Raw genomic sequence first — 18,560 nt, 5'->3', positions numbered from 1 at the left:
GGAATACTATTCTCTAATTACTAATATATTGTCAGTCAGAACAGTTACCTAGAGGAGGACACTTAAAGCAAAGAATTTCTACTATCAGTATTTCTTTTAAAATCCTGTATTTCTGGGGCGCCTGCTCAGTCGGTTAAGCGGCCGACTTCGGCTCAGGTCACGATCTCGCGGTCCGTGAGTTCGAGCCCCGCGTCGGGCTCTGTGCTGACAGCTCAGAGCCTGGAGCCTGTTTCCAATTCTGTGTCTCCCTCTCTCTCTGCCCCTCCCCTGTTCATGCTCTGTCTCTCTCTGTCTCAAAAATAAATAAACGTTAAAAAAAAAATTAAAATCCTGTATTTCTGTTTTCTCTATAAATATAAACAATATGTTGCTTCAAAGATGTTCACTTTGATATCACCACCATGTCTTTTCCTGCCACCTGGTTCCATTTTGCCATGACACTTATTAAATTTTGAAAATTATAACATTCAATTCCCTGCATTTTCTTTGAATATGCAAACAATACAGCAAGAGAGGAGCAAAGATTCTTTCATGGCCCTTAGGAGGTACTAAACAGAATTCAAACTTACTGGTGGTTCAGTTCTCAGTTCTGCCATCTTCTTACTCGAGAAACTCCCGTTTTGAAAGGCAAATCTATACCCTAACCCAATTTTACCTAAGATCTTTGTCCCTTATACCTGGCTATCAAATTTCAATACCAAGACAAGCTGATTTTCCTTTCTTGTCACCAAATTTCATCCACATCTTGGCCCACTAAACTGAGCATCCGAGTGGCCACTGCATCCAAACAACAAATGGGAAGGTCCTACCAAGCTTCTTTGGAGTCTGACTTCAAACATCATATCTAAATACATGTACTGCTGTTACAAACCAGTACATCCTTTCTGGAAGCTAATTTGGCTTCGTTTCCTAACCTGCTGCTGGTACACACATAATTTGGCATTATGTATCAACAGTCCTAAAATCTTCATAGACTTTAACCATAAGAAAATAATTTAACATTCAGACATTCAGACAAAGAATTCTACAAAAGATATTCATCATGACATTTTTCATAAATGAAAAATTGAAGATCTTATACTACTTAATGTCCAAGAACAGGAATTGGTCAAATAAATTTTAGTATATCCACAAAATGGAGTTTTAAGCAGCTATGGTCAAGGTTGATATTCTAGGAGGATTTCTAAAGTGGCATATCAAAAATTCTCATGCTACAGTCCAAAACAAGATTGTGTGCACAGTACAATGTTAACTATGTATAAATAATATGAACAAGGAGAGGGCAAAAAAGGACATCTACCAAAATACTAAAGTAGTTATTTTTATTCCTTTCTTATGTTCTAATACATCCTTCAATATTATTGAAATTTCCTATAACAATCATAATAAAATAAAATTTTAAAAATTCAAACACAGGAGAAAAATGCCAATGGAGTGATCAATGCACCACTTGCTTTCTCGTCCCTCCTACCTCTTAGGTGAGCCATACCCAGCTGCTGTCTGCTGTGGTGCTTTTGCTAGGAATTTGCACTATCCATTCTCCTACTAGAGACAAAACAACTATTGAGGGGCGATGATACGAATCTGTGTCACCTGTTCTCTGTTCTTTTTCAGCACACAACAGTTTTGCCCTTTATATTAATCGAGATGAGGACATCACACCATGCGTATCCCAGCAGGAACAGCGGACTCGCCGCCATATGTACCTTCTCTGTTGGCTATATATTATGGTAAGGACAGTGCCTGCTGGGCTTTCGTATTGTATTAGATTTTGCACTGCTAAATTTGGGCACATATTTCATTATGGATATAATCACTAACAGATTCACACTGCGTGCCTCATTTGGTCCAGGACCTGGGCTTTGTCTCATTTCCCCAGATGCTTATATTTTTAGAAAGTATATGCCAAACCTCACACAACAGGAATTTGTTGAACAATCCCATGTAAGCAATGGTTCTTCCAAGGCTACATTTTTCAACTCTTTTTCAAACTAAATGTTTTTCTTGGACAGCGATTTTATTGCTTAAGGGCTTTTTGCTTGGGATTTTTTTTGTTGTTGCTGTTGTTGGTGAGCAAATGCAAATGAGAACAGAAGAAATGGCCTCTTTAGAGGAGTGACCTTAAACTTCAGAGGAAACGAGGGAAAATGGACATTTTCCTGAGTCAGTTTAGAACCTGTCTTGCAATTAGTGATTATACATAGCATGCATTGAAGGGTTTTTGTTTTTTTTTTTCAAATTGGGATAAATAAATCACAAGAAATCTCCACTTGGCCTCTGGGGCACGAATAGGTCCCAAGTGGGTGGTGCCACATTAATCTGATAACAGTACAGTTGCCTGTTAAGTTTACTTCACATTAATTTCAGTTCTTATCATGTTTTAATGTTTCAAAATTATTCCTTTTAAGACAGAGAATTTCTCACTTCTCTTTCGAATTCCAAGTCCTCTTTGATATATTAGTGTACACAGAAGAGGTCCCTCCTGCCAGCATTTCTGCCTCTTGGGACTCTCTTCCTGAGTTCTGGGTCACCATCCTCTCCTTTAAGCCTGAAGGACTGAACAAGTTCTCCCAAACACCCCAGAACTGTACTTAATCCCTCCAAAATCCCTGAGCGCTTTGGGAGGCCCAGGCAACCATGGAGCGCTTTGCTCCAGCCAACTCAGAAATACAAAATAAAGGGCAGCACAGTGCTTCACATACTTTGCATGAATGACCACATAACGCCCCAGATCTGACCAGAAGGGGAATTTGTTTCTAGGAAGTCCTACCTGGTGGCTGGATCTAAGGGGACATCCAGACAACAGACCCCAGGACAAACATGCAATAACCTCACTCCATCTGCCATTTCATTGACTAGTCAAAGACTGGGGAATGTTTGTTTTCCTAGTCACTTCCTAGATCTTTTGTTTCCACCCAAAGTGTTAAGTATTGATTTTCTCTGACAGAACAGGTCCAGATGATCAGGGCTCACAGGTGAAGTGTGACTGAAATTATGTCTTAACACTAAATATATGTACTTTATATGTATTAACTTGATATTTAAATGACTCTTATCTTTCAGAAGAGTCATGTAGGGAAGCATGAATTATTCTAAGGATACGTTCATTTAAAAATCAAAAATCATTAAGAATCAAAAACCCCCTTAGCCTTCCCAAATATAATCTCATTACAGTTTACTCATATACGCTTACCTCTGGGAAGGGAAGATTTTTATTCTGAGATCTCTGAATGTATTTCTGTGAATTCATTTGTATGCAATTAAATTATCTGAATCTGGGAGCACCTGGGTGGCTCAGTCGGTTGAGTGTCCAACTTTGGTTCAGGTCATGATCTCACAGTTTGCGGGTTCCAGCCCAACATGGGGATCTGTGCTCACAGCTCAGAACCTGGAGCCTACTTCAGGTTCTATGTCTCCCTCTCTCTCTGCCCCTCCCCCACTCATGCTCTGTCTCTCAAAAATGAATAAATGTTAGCAAAGTTTCTTTTTAATTATCTGAATCTTATAGAGCCCCAGAGGTTTCGGGAAATATATACTTTCCAATGGCTTTTCTTCCACTGTGGGTACATTCAGTGCACGTTTCAAAGAGACACATGGGAAATACCACATACCCTTCATTATAGACCCCCAAGATCCCTCATTAAAATGAAGCATTACTCACGCTCTTCATGCCAAGTGACGCTTGCCAGCTCTGTGTACTCCCTACGTAAACCAGTACTTGTTTGGACATGTATTTGCATTAACCAGCAAATTCCCTAAGATATGTTCTGAGAGAGCTTTCAAAGTAGACTTTTTCCTTTGGTCTTCTGCCCTCGGTATTCAGAGCTATGCCAAGTGCTAAACAATGCCCCTAACATCATGTCATAGGATATAAATCCAAGGAGTTTCACTGTTATCAAAAAGGTACTGGTTTTTGCTTCCTACCAGACTATCCCACAAGCCGCCGTACCAGTGACACAATAGTAGAAGGTTCAGGATACAAAATCTTTTGATAGCATACCAGGATTGTGACTGTACATTCCAGAACCTCGTGCCAAAATGGAAGAAAGCATTCCTCTTATCATGTGCTAATTATAAAACACATAGATCTCCCCTGCAGTCGTCTGCACGGTAGAGCTGAACCTGGACCTCTGCGGCTGCTGGCCAGGCTGTCCGTGCTCTGCTCTGATTCTCGCTTGCTGTCCATTCTCACACGTCTCCCTCCCCCATGTGAACTTGTTCTATTCCTAGATTTGGATAGCCAAAGGAGAGAAAGCAAGGGATATGGGAGCTTTCCCTCAGAGACTGGAGCCCACTGAGCTGCCACCCTGAGTGGCTCCATTTCCCAGCCTCCCTCAGTCCTCCTAAGCTGAGCATCAGAAGTCATCCTGGACTCCTTCCCTGTCTTCTTCTACCCCCACCATACTTCTCTCCACTTACCCAGGTGCCTAGGGCACAAGCATCTCCCTATACACTTATGGTGGGCTGTTAACTCCTTCTCTGCACACCTCCCCCCCATCATCATCCCCCCACACATTCTCTGCACCCTAGTTGGGGGATTTCCCCTAAAAAATGAGATGACCCATATTAGCTTATGCAGAATACAACACAGAAGTCTTCTTGGTTTCTAATGCAACAGTAATTGTCAGCAAGTGTAATGACTACCATTCTTTTGACTTCGGTACCAAGTGCTTTTCAAATATTATGTTATTTAGTTCCTCAAATAACCTTTTGAGATAGGTATTCTCTGGCCTGTTACACAGATAAGGAAACTAATCTTAGTTTAGAGATTATATGAGCTTAGAAAGTATATGATTTGCCCAAGGAAAAGCCACTTACTCTTATTGTTGCCAGAGCTGGAGTGTGGCTGCAGTCTGTACAGTTCACCATGCTCTCCACTGCCTTCTTCTGGATGAAGAGTGCGTCTGTGGGTGAACAGATTAAGTGCGTGTTATAGTTTTGGTTTTGTCTCGAAGCAATATATCGGAAGCAGCATGTCTAATAGTTAAGGCCACTTCCTAGGTTAGAATTCTGAGCCCTTCACTTTATTTCTGAGCTCTCACTTACTCAGATATAAAATAGGGTTAAGGACCTCACGGGGCAGTTGTGAGGACTGAGTTACATGTAGAAGCCATGGAACAATGCCTGGTACACAGTAAAAAATTTCTATATTTTCTATTGTTAGTAGTAGTAGTGGTGGTGTTAATATTAGTATTTCTATATTTGCTATTCTGAGAACAGTAAATAGTATCAGAGCACATAGTGTTTTCTTATCAAGGGTTTGAGACTTTTAGTTACAATGCTATAAGCCCTTTCTTTTCCTTTTACTCTTTCTCGCTCACTCATACACTCTTCACTTTAAAAAACCAAAATAGCCCTAACATATATGAAAATATCTTTTTTTTTGCTTTTTAAGTTTAGAAGGACTATAAGGAAATCTTAACGGGGGACTGAGTAAAACAGAGAGCTTTAAGATCATGGAATATTGACTGTGGTCACCCTCTAGTTAACAAATTCTGTAAGAGAAGACATCCTTACTCCACCTGATGCAGGACTCCTGGTACCAGTCTTTTCCTTGGCTGTGGCCCCACACCACCTCACATCTTTGTCTCCCTGGAGTACTGGTGCTGCTCACTGCTGTGCTTTAAAATCTGAAGGACATAGGAAGAGGAAACTACCCAAAATCTAGGAAATGTATATCCCAACGTTTCAGCAAGGGGTCTTCTTTGGCCTGAGAAGGCTTCTTCCAGCCCCTGTCCATTCCCCCCTCCCATCGTGGTTCTCATTCAGTAGAGTCCACATGAGATCTCAGCGCCCATGCATAACACATGTTAACACTAAATTCAAGGCATAGTCAGGAGCAAGGAGGCATCACAGAAGGAGAGAAAATAAGTCCTAGGAGTTTCTTCTTATGGGTAGACATTTCTTATCACTACGGTGAACTTATTTAAAGCAGAACAAAGATTTCTGTTGTCTCTGGGCTCTACTGGTTTTTGATAAATTTCATATTCCAAATCTCATTACCCCAGATGGGTCCATTGTGCAGTTCTCAAAACAGAAAACAAAACAAAGTAAAATCTTTCTTTTATGATATAATCTTAAGCTGCCCTAAATCAGAGTTCTATCTCCACCAAACTGATATCCCTCAGCTATGCAACTGCAGATTATTTTTTGTTTTCTTATTGAAACTTTTCTTTATTTCCTCAAGTAAGTGCTGGAGACAAATGTTTTTTACTTTTTATTGTTTGTTTGTTTATTTAGAGAGGGAGTGAGGGACAGAGGAAGAAAGAGAGAGCATCTTAAGCAGGCTCCAACTTGGCATAGAATCCAATGCAGGGCTCAATCCCATGATCCTGGGATCATGACCTGAGCCAAAATCAAGAGTTGAATGCTCAACTGACAGAGCCCCCCCGGGTACCACAACAAGCATTGCTTTTTAAAACAGAGGGAAAAAATACTAAAAATAAGAGTGTACTCAAATTGGAGGGGCGTCTGGGTGTCTCAGTTAAGCATCTGACTTTGGCTCAGGTCATGATCTGACCAGGGGTTTGTGGGTTCAGGCCCCACATCGGGCTCTGTGCTGACAGCTCAGAGCCTGGAGCCTGCTTGGGATTCTGTGTCTCCCTCTCTCTCTGCCCCTCCCCCACTAGTGTTTTGTCTCTCTCCCTCTCTCTCAAAAATAAACATTAAAAAAATTTTTTAATAAAAAATAAGAGTCTTAAAAATAATTTTTAGCCATGAATGAGTGAAATTTTATGGTTCGTGAGTTTAAGCCCCACCCTAGGCTATGCTCTGACAGTGCAGAACCTGCTTGGCATTCTCTCTCTCTCTCTCTCTCTCTCTGTCCCTCCCCCCCTCATTCTCTCTCTCATTCTTTCTCTCTCAAAATAAATAAACTTTAAAAGATAATTTCTACAAAAATAGTTAAAAATTTTAAATTTAATTTAAAATTTTAAAGTGAAATTTTAGACCCCTACTAAAGTGAAATTTAAAGTTCCCCTACTTAATTGGATGCTTCTTCACCAATTAAGCCAATCTGGCCAACATGTAGTTGTTCTCTGACTAGCAGATGACGTTTTCCTCTGTTCAACTGGAACCTTTCGCTCCATCATAACTGCGTATCCTGATGACTTTTACATCGGTCATAGTGTGTGGAAGTTTTCCTGATTTCCTGGCAGTAGAGTATGAGGAGTAAGAAAGAGTAAGGTGCTGAAAAAATAAGGTAGCAAGTACTTGGCATTCTGAAGAGAGGTGCCTTTCTTGGATCTTATGCTCTCATAAGCCCAAGCACTCTGTTCCCTTACGCATCACCAAAGCCATCCACATTCTTTGCTGTGCTCATCTTCCCCACCTTCCTTCCTCAACCTGGCTTGGGAGAAGGAGGGTGTCTTTACAGCCTCAAGTTTGGGGTCTAGAGGAGCCACTGGGGAAAGAAGTGCCTCCCCACACTCACCAAAGCCAAGTGTAAGAGGTTCTAAGAGAATCCCTGGTAAATACCAGCTGTGAGACAGGAATCTCACTTGGAAAGCAGACTTGTTAACTTTCCTTTGTCTCCTGCCTGAGCAAGGAAGAGCATTGGAGGGATATGGCAGGGTGGAGGGAGAGACAGCTATAGAGCTGTCTCTGTATAGCATATGACCTCATAGGTCATATCATTGCATGTGGCAAAGATGGGTGAGTTTCTTGTGGATCTGGTTTGACACTGAGAGAGGGCACTGGGCCCACCCAAGAAGGCCAGACCCTGGACAAGGGTTTCCAAGCAGCAAGAAACTGGAATATACTACCATGAATAGAAGCCAGTCTATCCCCCACATACAGAACTTGTGCAGTGGAGAAGCCCTTACAAACATGCATGAGTACCCCATGCAAAAGTGAGTATCTGACCATCAGCCTCACAGCATTTATGAGTAGGAAGTTGGTATTACCAGAGGGAAAAGGGAAACCACTTGCACAGCCATGAGCAGTGAAGTCAGCAGATGTTCATCCTCCTCCCACTTCCCCTCCAGATCCCCAGCTAACAAAGAAGCATCCCAGAACCAGGCTATGCCCTCCCATTCTACTTCAGGGTACTGGGGGAGGAGGCAGAGCCCCTTCTGCAAAAATGCAGAGCCCCTTCCCACTTATGGCTCCGGCAATAATCCTGGTGTGTCAGTGCAGGCAAAAGGCCAGTGTGTTGGAGCAAGGTGAGGGAAGAGTCACTGGAGACCCCTGGATTGGAGGGAGGATTATGTAGGCCTCATAAGCCATGTAAGGACCGTGTCCTTAATTCAGACGGAAATTAAGAGTTACTGGAAGCTTTTGAACAGAAAACTGACATGATCTGAGACGCTTTTTAAAAATGTTTTTATGTTTATTCATTTTTGAAAGACAGAGAGAGACAGCACAAGCAGGGGTGGGGCGGAGAGAGAGGGGGACAGAGAATCCAAAGCAGGCTCCAGGCTCTGAGCTGTCAGCACAGAGCCCGATGCGGGGCTCGAACTCACGAACCGCGAGATCATGACCTGAGCCGAAGTTGGATGCTCAACCAACTGAGCCACCCAGATGCCCTGATCTGAGACATTTTTAAAGGATCACTTTGGCTACTATGTTAAGAATGGACTGGGGGCAAGGATGGAGCAGGAGAACGATTACGAGGCTGTAGAAGTAATCCCCTCTAGTAGGCGATGGCATGGCTTGGACCAAGTTAGTAGAAATGGCAGTGGGAGAACTAGAGGATTCTGGATATATTCTGAAGATAGAGCCAGTAGGATTTCCTACTTAATTTAGACCAAATCTAAATTAAATTCTGGGCTCAGCCCTTCAATACTTTTTTAACTTGATGTGATGTGCAGAATAATGGCCCCAGAAATGTCCACATCCTAATCTCCAGAATTTGTGAATATACCACCTCAATGTGAAAAAAAAGGATTTTGCAGATGTGATTACATTAAAGACCTTGAGGTGGGGAGATTATCCAAGTGGGCCCAAATCTGGTTTTCCTGCTGTGTTTAGAGAGGGGCAAGACTGTGGGGAAACAGTCAGATGGATATTATAGGAAAAAGACCCAAATAATCCTACCAGCTTTGAAGATAGAGGAAAGGGACCAGGATCCAAAGAGTGTGGGCCACCTCTAGCAGCTAGAAGTCAAGGCAATGGATCCAGAAAGGGACACAGCCCTGCCGGCATCTTGATTATGGCCTTGTAAGACCTGTGTTAAGACTGCTAACCTACAGAATTGTAAGGTAAACATGTGTTGCTTTCGCTACAAAGTTTGTAGTAATGTGTTATAGCAGCAGTAGAAAACTCACATACCTGGGCAAATCGCTTAGTCTTTATGGGCCTCAGTTTCCCCATCTGAAAAAAAAGAGGGTGATGATATGTAGGCAGGATTGCTCTGAGAGTCAGAAAAATGCCTGCCATATAATTGGCCCTTAGTACAGTAGCCATTGTTGCTGTTCTATTTATACACTAAGAATACTCGGGGTAGGTGATGGGCATTGAAGAGGGCATCTTTTGGGATGAGCACTGGGTGTTGTATGGAAACTAATTTGACAGTAAATTTCATATAATAAAAAAAAGAATACTTGGACCTAAAATAGCCTAAACCCGGCCCCTTTCTGTGTGTTTCTTCCCTCATTAACCTGTGGTGCCCATTCTGGGAGCTGGAAGTCCAGCTCCTTAAAGTCAAACCGTCTTTTGTTCAGTTTCCCTCTTCCCTTGCTTTGGGCAAATCACTTATCCTCTCTTAGCCTCCTTTTACCACCTTTAAAATGGGAGTAATGCCTGCACCACAGAATTGCTATAGGGATCAACAAGCACATGGGGCCCTCGGGAAATGATCACATCTTTCCTTCCTCCCACCACAAAAATCCAGAATGTCTGAGGAGTGTATGGGAAAGTCCTATTTCTTTCTCTCTCTCTTCCCCACCACACTTTATTGTCATTGTATCCTCTGGTCTTCTTATGGAGTCTGGTCCTGCTTCATGGGTTTTGTGTCCCCTTACAACCTATTAAGAATGCTAAAGGGCTTTCTGAACATTTCTTATGGTTCGTACCATAAGTTGTTTCCCAAGCTCTGCTTTTCCCCTGAGAGCGGAGAATGTCATTGCTTTCCCATTATTCTGGTCTGCTTGTTTTTACAAACACGTTGTTGAGAGGAGTTTTTCTCTCGTCTTCTAAGGAGAAGTCTATCTGGACAATGGAGGCCTTGCCAACTGAGAGTAGGGCTTGCACTCAGCCCCTCGGAGTGCTCACTTGGGTGTTGAGTGAATCAGTTTCTTAGATCTGCATCTGGACAGAAGAGGCTTGTGTGTATAATTCATCTCGGTTCCCAGTATTTATTATTCTGAGTTTCGTCTTCTCCTACCCCCAACAGCTGGTTCTCAGACTTGCTGGGAGCACATAAAGAACTCGAATTCCCCATATGCTGTTAACCATGCCCCCTGCCCAAAAATCATTTTCTATGTGATTATGACCCTACCCATACTTCCCAGCACTGCAGCTGTACCAACACAACTGTTTCTTTTCCCTGTAGTTTTCTGGAATCACCAGTTTGATGCCTCTTGTGTCCTCGGTATTACTTCGCAGTTTTACTTTGCATTTCTTCTACCAGCTCTGCCCCCCTCCCTCTACCCCACCTCACATTCCCCAGTCCTCTCTCAGAAAATGGCCCAACCTTGCCTTTCACAGAGACTGAATGCAAGAAAGGCATTTCTTCCCTCAGACTTCCTTACTGTACTCACTCTCTTCTTGCCTCCTGTGACAATAGGGGAAGAATTTCTACAACTTCCAACAGGTGACCATCCCTCTGTGCTCTGGCTCCTCCCCCCTCCAGCTCTTCATCCATCCTCATTTCATTCTTCTGCAACTTCAGTCCCACTGACAGGTCCTTCCTTTTTTTCTTTTTTTTTTCTTTTTTTAATGTTTATTTTTGTGAGAGAGACAGAGCACAAGTGGGGGCGGGGGCAGAAAGAGAGGGAGCCACAGAATCTGAAGCAGGCTCTAGGCTCTGAGCTGTCAGCACAGAGCCCGACGTGGGGCTCAAACTCCCAAACTGTGAGATTGTGACTTAAGCTGAAGTCGGACACTTAACCCATTGAGCCACCCAGGCGCCCCCTGACAGGTCCTTCTAATGAATACTGGAACACTCTCCATCCATGTCCTATCTTAAACATAAATTACCCTTCTGGGACCACACCCTTTTACATCTAGCTACTGTACGGACTCCCTATTCACAGCCAAGCTTCTCTGAAGAGTTGTCTACAGTCTCTAGTCCTCTTTACACACTTAACAGCCAGGGCAGGCTAGCCACTAAGAAAATGGATTTGTGACCTGAATTGCCTGAGCTTGGATCCTGCTTCTACCATATGACTTTGGGCAAGACACTCAACCTCTCTGTGCCTTTGTTTCCTCACCTACAGAATGGTGTAATAAGAGTACCTGCCTCATAGGGCTGTTGTGGTGATTAAAGTAGCATTAATCTTTAGTGTCTGTAAAGCTAGAGGAGATTGTGTGCTTTTTATTTATTTTTCATTATTTATCACTTATCACTTATTATTTATTTATCATTATTAACCCACTCCAAAGGGAGTTAAGCTGCATTACTTTAGCAAAGCCTTGGTCGACGTCACCAGTGACTTCTATTTTGCTAAATTATTCGAGTGCTTCATAGACCTCTTCTCCGTTGATATTTCAGCAGTTCTGATACTCAGTTATGTCCCTTCTTGAGTTACTCTCTTCTCAGACTTGGATGATGTAACAGTCTCCCAGTTTTCCTTCCAGTTCTCAAAATGATCCCTCGCAGCATCGTCTGCAGGCTCCTCCCGCCGCTCCACCCAAACCCCAGTGCTGGAGTTCTTTGGAGCTCAGCGGTCGGTCTTCTTCTTTTATTTATTAATTTTCAAATTTTATTGTGATAAGAATACTCAACCTGAGATCTACCTTCTTAACCGAGGTCCTCTTCTTCTTACTCCCTACTGTCCCTAAGTAAACCCATCCACTCCGTGTTTGTGATTTCTTCCATCTAGGATCCCCAGCTCAGAACTCTCTTCTCATACCTACTCATAAGCTCCTCATGCTTGCAATTCCACACCAAGCTCATGCAGTACTCACTTTCCCAACTGCACCCCAAACCTGTGTTCCTTGGGCATTGCCCTCCACCCAAGTTTTTGTGCCAGAAATCTATGAGACACCCACAACCCAGCTTCTGAGGTCTTTTACAGATAGTCATTCAACAAGTTCTGGCTTCTAGGCCTCCAGGAAACTTCTAGAATCTTTGCACTTTGCTCCCTCTCCACTGTCAATACCATGGTCCCAGCTTCCGTCATCTCTCTCCTGAACCACTGCACAGAACTGGCATTCCCTGTCTACCCACAGGATCCTTGGGTGATCCTTTAAAAGCATACATGACGAGGGGCACCGGGGTGACTCAGTCAGTTGAGCGTCTGACTTCGGCTCAGGTCATGATCTCACAGTTCATGGATTTGAGACCCTCATCAGGCTCAGTGCTGACAATTCAGAGCCTGGAGCTTGCTTTGGATTCTGTGTCTTTCTCTCTCTCTCTCTCTCTCTCTCTCTCTCTTCCCCTCTCCCACTTGTGCTCTGTCTCTCTCTCTCTCAAAAATAAACATTAAAAATTTTTTTTTATAAAAAAAGCACACATGACGAGGCACCTGGGTGGCTCAGTTGGTTAAGCATCTGACCTTTTTTTTTTTTTTTTAATTATTTTTAAGTTTTTGTAAATTTACATCCAAATTAGTTAGCATATAGTGCAATGATGATTTCAGGAGTAGATTCCTTAATGCCCCTTACCCATTTAGCCCACCCCCCTTCCACAACCCCTCCAGCAACCCTCTATTCTCCATATTTAAGGGTCTCTTATGGTTTGTTCCCCTCCCTGCTTTAATATAGCTTTTATTTTTGCTTCCCTTCCCTTATGTTATTCTGTTCTGTGTCTTCAAGTCCTCATATGAGTTAAGTCATATGATATTTGTCTTTCTCTAATTTCACTTAGCATAATATCCTCTAGTTCCATCCAGTAGTTGTAATGGCAAGATTTTATTATTTTTTTAATTGCTGAGTAATACTCCATTGTATATATATACCATATCTTTTTTTATCCATTCATCCATCAGTGGACATTTGGGCTCTTTCCATACTTTGGCTATTGTCAATAGTGCTGCCATAAATATTGGGGTGCATGTGCCCCTTCGAAACAGCATACCTGTATCCCTTGGATAAATATCTAGTAGTGCAATTGCTGGGTCTTAGGGTAGTTCTATTTTCAATTTTTTGAGGAACCTCCATACTATTTTCCAGAGTGGCTGCACCAGTTTGCATTCCCACCAGCAGCGCAAAAGAGATCCTCTTTCTCTGCATCCTCGCCAAGATCTGTTGTTGCCTGAGTTGTTAATGTTAGCCATTCTGACAGGTGTGAGGTGGCATCTTATTGTGGTTTTAATTTGTATTTCTCTGATGATAAGTGATGTTGAGCATTTTTTCATGTGTTGGTTGGCCATCTGGATGTCTTCTTTGGGGAAGTGTCTATTCATTTCTTTTCCTCATTTTTCACTGGATTATTTGTTTTTGTGTGTTGAGTTTGGTAAGTTTTTTATAGATTTTGGATATTATCCCTTTATCGGATGTGTCATTTGCAAATATCTTCTCCCATTCCGTCGGATGCCTTTTAGTTTTGCTAATTGTTTCCCTCGCTGTGCAGAAGCTTTTTATATTGATGAGGTCCCAGTAGTTCATTTTTGCTTTTGTTTCCCTTTCCTCTGGAGGTGTGTTGAGTAAGAAGTTGCTGCGGCCAAGATCAAAGAGGTTTTTTCCTGCTTTCTCCTTGAGGATTTTGATGGCTTCCTGCCTAACATTTAGGTCTTTCATCCATTTTGAGTTTATTTTTGTGTCTGGTGTAAGAAAGTGGTCCAGGTTCATTTTTCTGCATGCCACTGTCCAGTTTTCCCAGCACCACTTGCAGAAGAGACTGTCTTTATTCCCCTGAATATTCTTTCCTGCTTTGTCAAAGATTAGTTGGCCATACGTTTGTGGGTCCATTTCTAGGTTCTCTATTCTGTTCCATTGATCTCAGTGTCTGTTTCTTGTGCCAGTACCATACTGTCTTGATGATTACAGCTTTGTAATACAGCTTGAAGTTCGGGATTGTGATGCCTCCTGCTTTGGTTTTCTTTTTCAAGATTGCTTTGGTTCTTCGGGGTCTTTTCTGGTTCCATAAGCATCTGACTCTTGATTTTGGCCCAGGTCATGATCTCATGGTTCATGAGTTCACGCCCTGCATCAGGCTCTGCACTGACAGTGTGGAGCCTGCTTGGCATTCTCTCTCTCTCTCTCTCTCTCTCTCTCAAAATAAATAAATAAACATTAAAATAAAAACACACATGACCATGTCACTCCCTTGTTCAGAAAGTATGGATGACTTCCCATTGCTTCTAGGAATAAATCCAAAGTTCCTTTTCATGGCTTAGGGGACCTGCATTATGTGACCCCACTGACCTCTCCCACCTCTTCCTCCTCCTCTGCCCTCTTCATTTGCTAGCTCCAGCCACATTGATAGTCAAGGGCAATCTAAGTTTCTTCTAAGTTAAAACTTTCACCTTCTTCATACCTCCACTCAACCCCCACAAGTCATGTCCCCACAATTATTCATCCTAAATCCTACTCATTTTGTAGGTCTCTGCTCAACTAGGTCTTAGGGAAGCCTTCTCTGATTCCCAAGACTTGGTTCAGCTTCTCCATGCTACACACTGCTTTAGCGCCCTGCTCATTTCCATCTAAGGAGTTAAAAAACAGTTGTAGTTATGAGGTTATTTGGTTAATTTTTTTCAAAGTCTGCACCCCAGATCCCCTCCCTTCACTATCTAGAGCAAGAGATAGATCTGTAGTTGAACTTGTCTTAAGGAAAATAAAGAGAGCTTCCCTGTCTACAGTTTTCTCAGGGTTAATACAAACACACTTCCTTCAGACATCACATCAATCAAAATGTCAGGAAATATTCTTAAGATAGATTGTTTAATAAGAGAAATTGTGACAGTGTCTGAGTTTTAAATGCAAGCAGATAAAGTAGGGAAAATTTAAATTGTATATATATATACATACACACACACCTACCTTACACTTAGCTCAGTGGTAGCTATATAAAGTGGTTTACAATATTCCTACCACTGATTTATCTAATACTGAATTTCAGCGTGGCTTTTCTCCCATCAGCCTGATTCATGTAAATAGCCAACTGACACTGATAGACTTGTAGAAAAAACCACACAGACTGCACTCCTTGCCAGAGTGACATCCTATATGGGAGGTAACCCAGTTCAGGCAATAAAAACATTTCAAGTAGAGGAAAGATTCATTTATTAGCCAAATTATAGCCTCTTAATTTCCTGGAGGTGAACCTTCTCAGTGTCTAAGAGACTATGGGAGCATTTTGAAGGTTCAGAACATATCCTCTGGTGGCGGCAGGAGGGGATGATGTGAACATCCTCACAGTGACCCTCAGCCCTGCCCAGTGTCACCTTCAGCAGACGATTTCCACAGCCTGCAATAACCAGGAGAAAAAAGAGTTCCCAGGCATGTGTTTCCCACAACACCCAACATTGCTGGTCTCCCCAGAGGCACAAAATAAAAATTGATTGAAAATAAACACTTCAGATGAGGAGATATCTGTACTAGATTTGAGCTTATGCCGCAAGAGTGAAAAGAAATTTACAGCCAAAATGACCTTTTGTTTGAGATCTAATGGAAATGGCAAGAGAAACTTGGTCTAAAATAACCATGAGAAACTTTGACCTTATACATGTAAGTAGACCCATTTCCCTAGTAATTTTCAAAGAGAAAGAACTAGCTGGCTATTATTATCATATTTTAATTCTTCCTTAATCTGAAAGGTCTACATCAATGTTGACTCAGGACAAGGTTCATTAACTCTCTCAAACAAGCGTTTATTGTGTCCCTGGCATGTGTCCAGCATTGTGCTAGGCGCAGAGGGTAAACAATATATTAAGCTTCAGCCCGACCCTCAAGGAACCGACGGTCTATTGAAGGATACAGAAAAATAAAAAAGCAATTACCCTACAGTTGATGAGGGCTGTTTATAACAGTGGAAATACAGGAGGCTCTGGAAGCTTAGAGGAACATTCCCTAACCCAGACTTACAGGGTCATGGGTTAGGCCTCTGAAAGAAGTGACATATAAGCTGGTCCTTGAGGGTAAGTGTTAGCCAGATGAAGGTCCAGTAAAAGTGGGATAAAAGTGCCCAAGGCAGAGAAAGGAGATGGTCTGGAAGCAAGAGAGGGAAAATCATCGTCAAAGAAGTCCAGTGCACTTGGAGCAGGCCACATGTTGCCCTCCTCCAATCAGGACAAGCTAAATCCTATCTTTCGTCTTCCCACCAGAACTGCTTTAATTTCACCTCTGTACGACGTACTTCTTTGACCTGTTTTGCGCATGTTTCTTTGGTTGGTTGGTTGATTGGTTGGTCTGCCCATTCCCATGATGCCAGGCTCTCTCTGGCACCCTCCTCCTCATTCTCCTCGGCAGGCCCTGTTGGTCTTGTCCCACTCATGCTCATACCCTCTTGGCTCACTTTCTCATGCTGTCTCCCGTCCACCCTCCACCTCTTGGCCAGAGTGTTTTAAAATGCAAATCTGATCATGTCAACCCTCCTACTTTAAAACCCTTGTTTGTTTTGTCCTGTTTGGGTTTTTTTTTTTTTTCTTTTTCTTTTTGGTAGCACTTTTATTTTTCCTTATGCCATGACGTATCCTTGGGCTGTGATATTCTCACATGGAAATAGAAAAATAAGACGTGTAAGTTAGCCTTAAAAGCTGAGAAATACGTACCAAAATCTTACATAAATTAAGACAGTGCATAAATTAACAGGTACAAATACACAAATTGTTTTGCCACTATAGTGAGTAGTTTAAACCCTGTGCTTTTCTGCTGAAAAAACATTGGATGAGAAATAAAATGGAGTCCAAAGGCTTGGATTAGCTGTGTTTCCTAGCTCTGCTGGAAGACTGCAAGAAAGAAGTGACAGTTCATTCATAAAGTCTTGCCAGCCTCTAGAGATATCTAGGAATTGCCATTAGTACTCTGTTCAGATCTAATCAAGCCCCAGAGGAGTGAATAGCTCACATGAAATTGTCAGCCAGCCAAAGCCCTCACATCAGGCCAAATCCCTTCCATAACCACATTACCCTTAGCTTCCCCATGTCACACAGAATGCCCAACCGAATGTGTAAACTTTAAACCCAACGTACATACAGAATTTCAGAAAATGTATTATAAAGAAACAGTTAATGAGGACAGTGCTGAACAGTGCTATTTGCCTTCCTGTCAGACTAGGAGAAGTGTCTTTTTAAAAAGACATACTCCAGGTAGACAAGTCTAACAGAAGATGTATACCTCTGTCAGGGCAAACCTGTACTTGTGGACGGACTCGTACAGAAAACTGTGTATCTGCCAGCAGTTCACTTAAAAGTATTTGCAATGGCAAACACACAGGCCAAACTCACTGGCACTCTACCTGCTAATCCACACCTGCTGGAAGGTTAAAGTTGTAGCCTGACACCATAATTGCACTCAAAGGAGTGGTAACCTTAATTTTCATTGTAGTTGGCTCCAGAGCTGTGACATCTGTGTCCTGAAGTGAGTACCACCGAGTTCCTTGGTAATACCACCAGCCACGCAATGCACATTGGGTTGGCATCTAGGCCCTTACCACTATAAGCTTCACATCTTATGGTTGCATTAGAGGCCTTCTCACGAATGCCATGATTTCATGCCAAAGAAGGATGGCTACAAAGAGCTTCTCAGTCTAAGAACCTCTCATTTTCAGAGAACCTCAGCTAACTTCAAGGAGCTCAGTTCTATTCTCCAGAGAGGACACTAAGCGGCGGTACCTCCTGTTTGACATCCAGAATAGGATGGCACCACTTCTCCTCCATGTCATGTACAATTTCCTTCACTTCTGTGGGGGTGAAGCTCTAACATCTTATTCTCGCAGTCTTTGGAAATATTCTTCCAAGTCTCAACAAGCTGGGTTCAGAAATAAGATAACGGGACCAGGTGTAACCTTCATGAATGGGCATTGACCCAAGTCTGTACACCCAGCAGCGTCTGACCAGAGGCATGCTGGAACAGCACAGTCAGAATAGCAAAATGTATAGCTGGGCTACAGTTATAAACAAGACCCGTGACAGGTGGCCTTGAGGTTCAAGGGAGCTTCACTTAAGAAGGGAGTAGGAATAGCAATAGGAATCACTGCAGAAGGCAGAGTGTCAGATTCCCCATCCCACCCAGTAGGAGTAGAGCCACATGCGATAGCATTCTTTGATGACAGATACCCCTCTTGTTCTGGGTTCATCATCCATATGTTCTCCCTCTGCCCCATACCTACCATGACATCCTGTTGTTTGGGGCAATAAATAACAGAAGGCAACCAGGCACACTGATTATCATCCTTAGCAGAGACATCTTTGCTCATGCTGAGGGAAAGACAAGTGACTTCTCCATTCTTCTTGATACTTTCATTTCCTGCCTACACAGATGAAAAACAACTGCCCGTGGGGCACCTGGGTGGCTCA

The 18,560-nt window shown here is 42.5% G+C and overlaps 1 protein-coding gene and 1 long non-coding RNA gene across 15 annotated transcripts in view; one reads left to right on the top strand and one right to left on the bottom strand.

Moving 5' to 3' along the window:
• The window catches only part of AIG1 (androgen induced 1), a 313,679-nt gene that overhangs the window by 194,917 nt on the left and 100,202 nt on the right, over positions 1–18,560 (top strand). For 7 of the 11 annotated variants that reach the window (XM_019425103.2, XM_053904419.1, XM_019425093.2 and 4 more), the window contains one exon: positions 1,615–1,730. The exons of the other annotated variants lie outside the window; for them this stretch is intronic. In XM_019425103.2, coding sequence (XP_019280648.1) covers positions 1,615–1,730 — 116 coding nt within the window. The remainder of the gene's footprint in view (positions 1–1,614; positions 1,731–18,560) is intronic. 11 annotated transcript variants of the gene reach the window in all.
• Positions 1–18,560, bottom strand: part of LOC109252540 (uncharacterized) — a 141,454-nt gene that overhangs the window by 50,306 nt on the left and 72,588 nt on the right. Inside the window, exon 4 of one of the 4 annotated variants that reach the window (XR_002074071.2) lies at positions 4,692–5,630. The exons of 2 other annotated variants lie outside the window; for them this stretch is intronic. This is a non-coding gene — a long non-coding RNA (uncharacterized LOC109252540). Of the gene's footprint in view, positions 1–4,691; positions 5,631–15,291; positions 15,512–18,560 lie in introns of those variants that run through there. One more of the 4 variants, XR_002074070.2, reaches the window with a different exon arrangement.

Source organism: Panthera pardus, unplaced genomic scaffold (assembly GCF_024362965.1).
Source record: "Panthera pardus isolate Hobbes unplaced genomic scaffold, ASM2436296v1 HiC_scaffold_17, whole genome shotgun sequence".
NCBI lineage: Eukaryota > Metazoa > Chordata > Mammalia > Carnivora > Felidae > Panthera > Panthera pardus.
The sequence above is the reverse complement of the archived record's forward strand: the minus strand, read 5'-3'. Positions and strand labels throughout refer to the sequence as shown.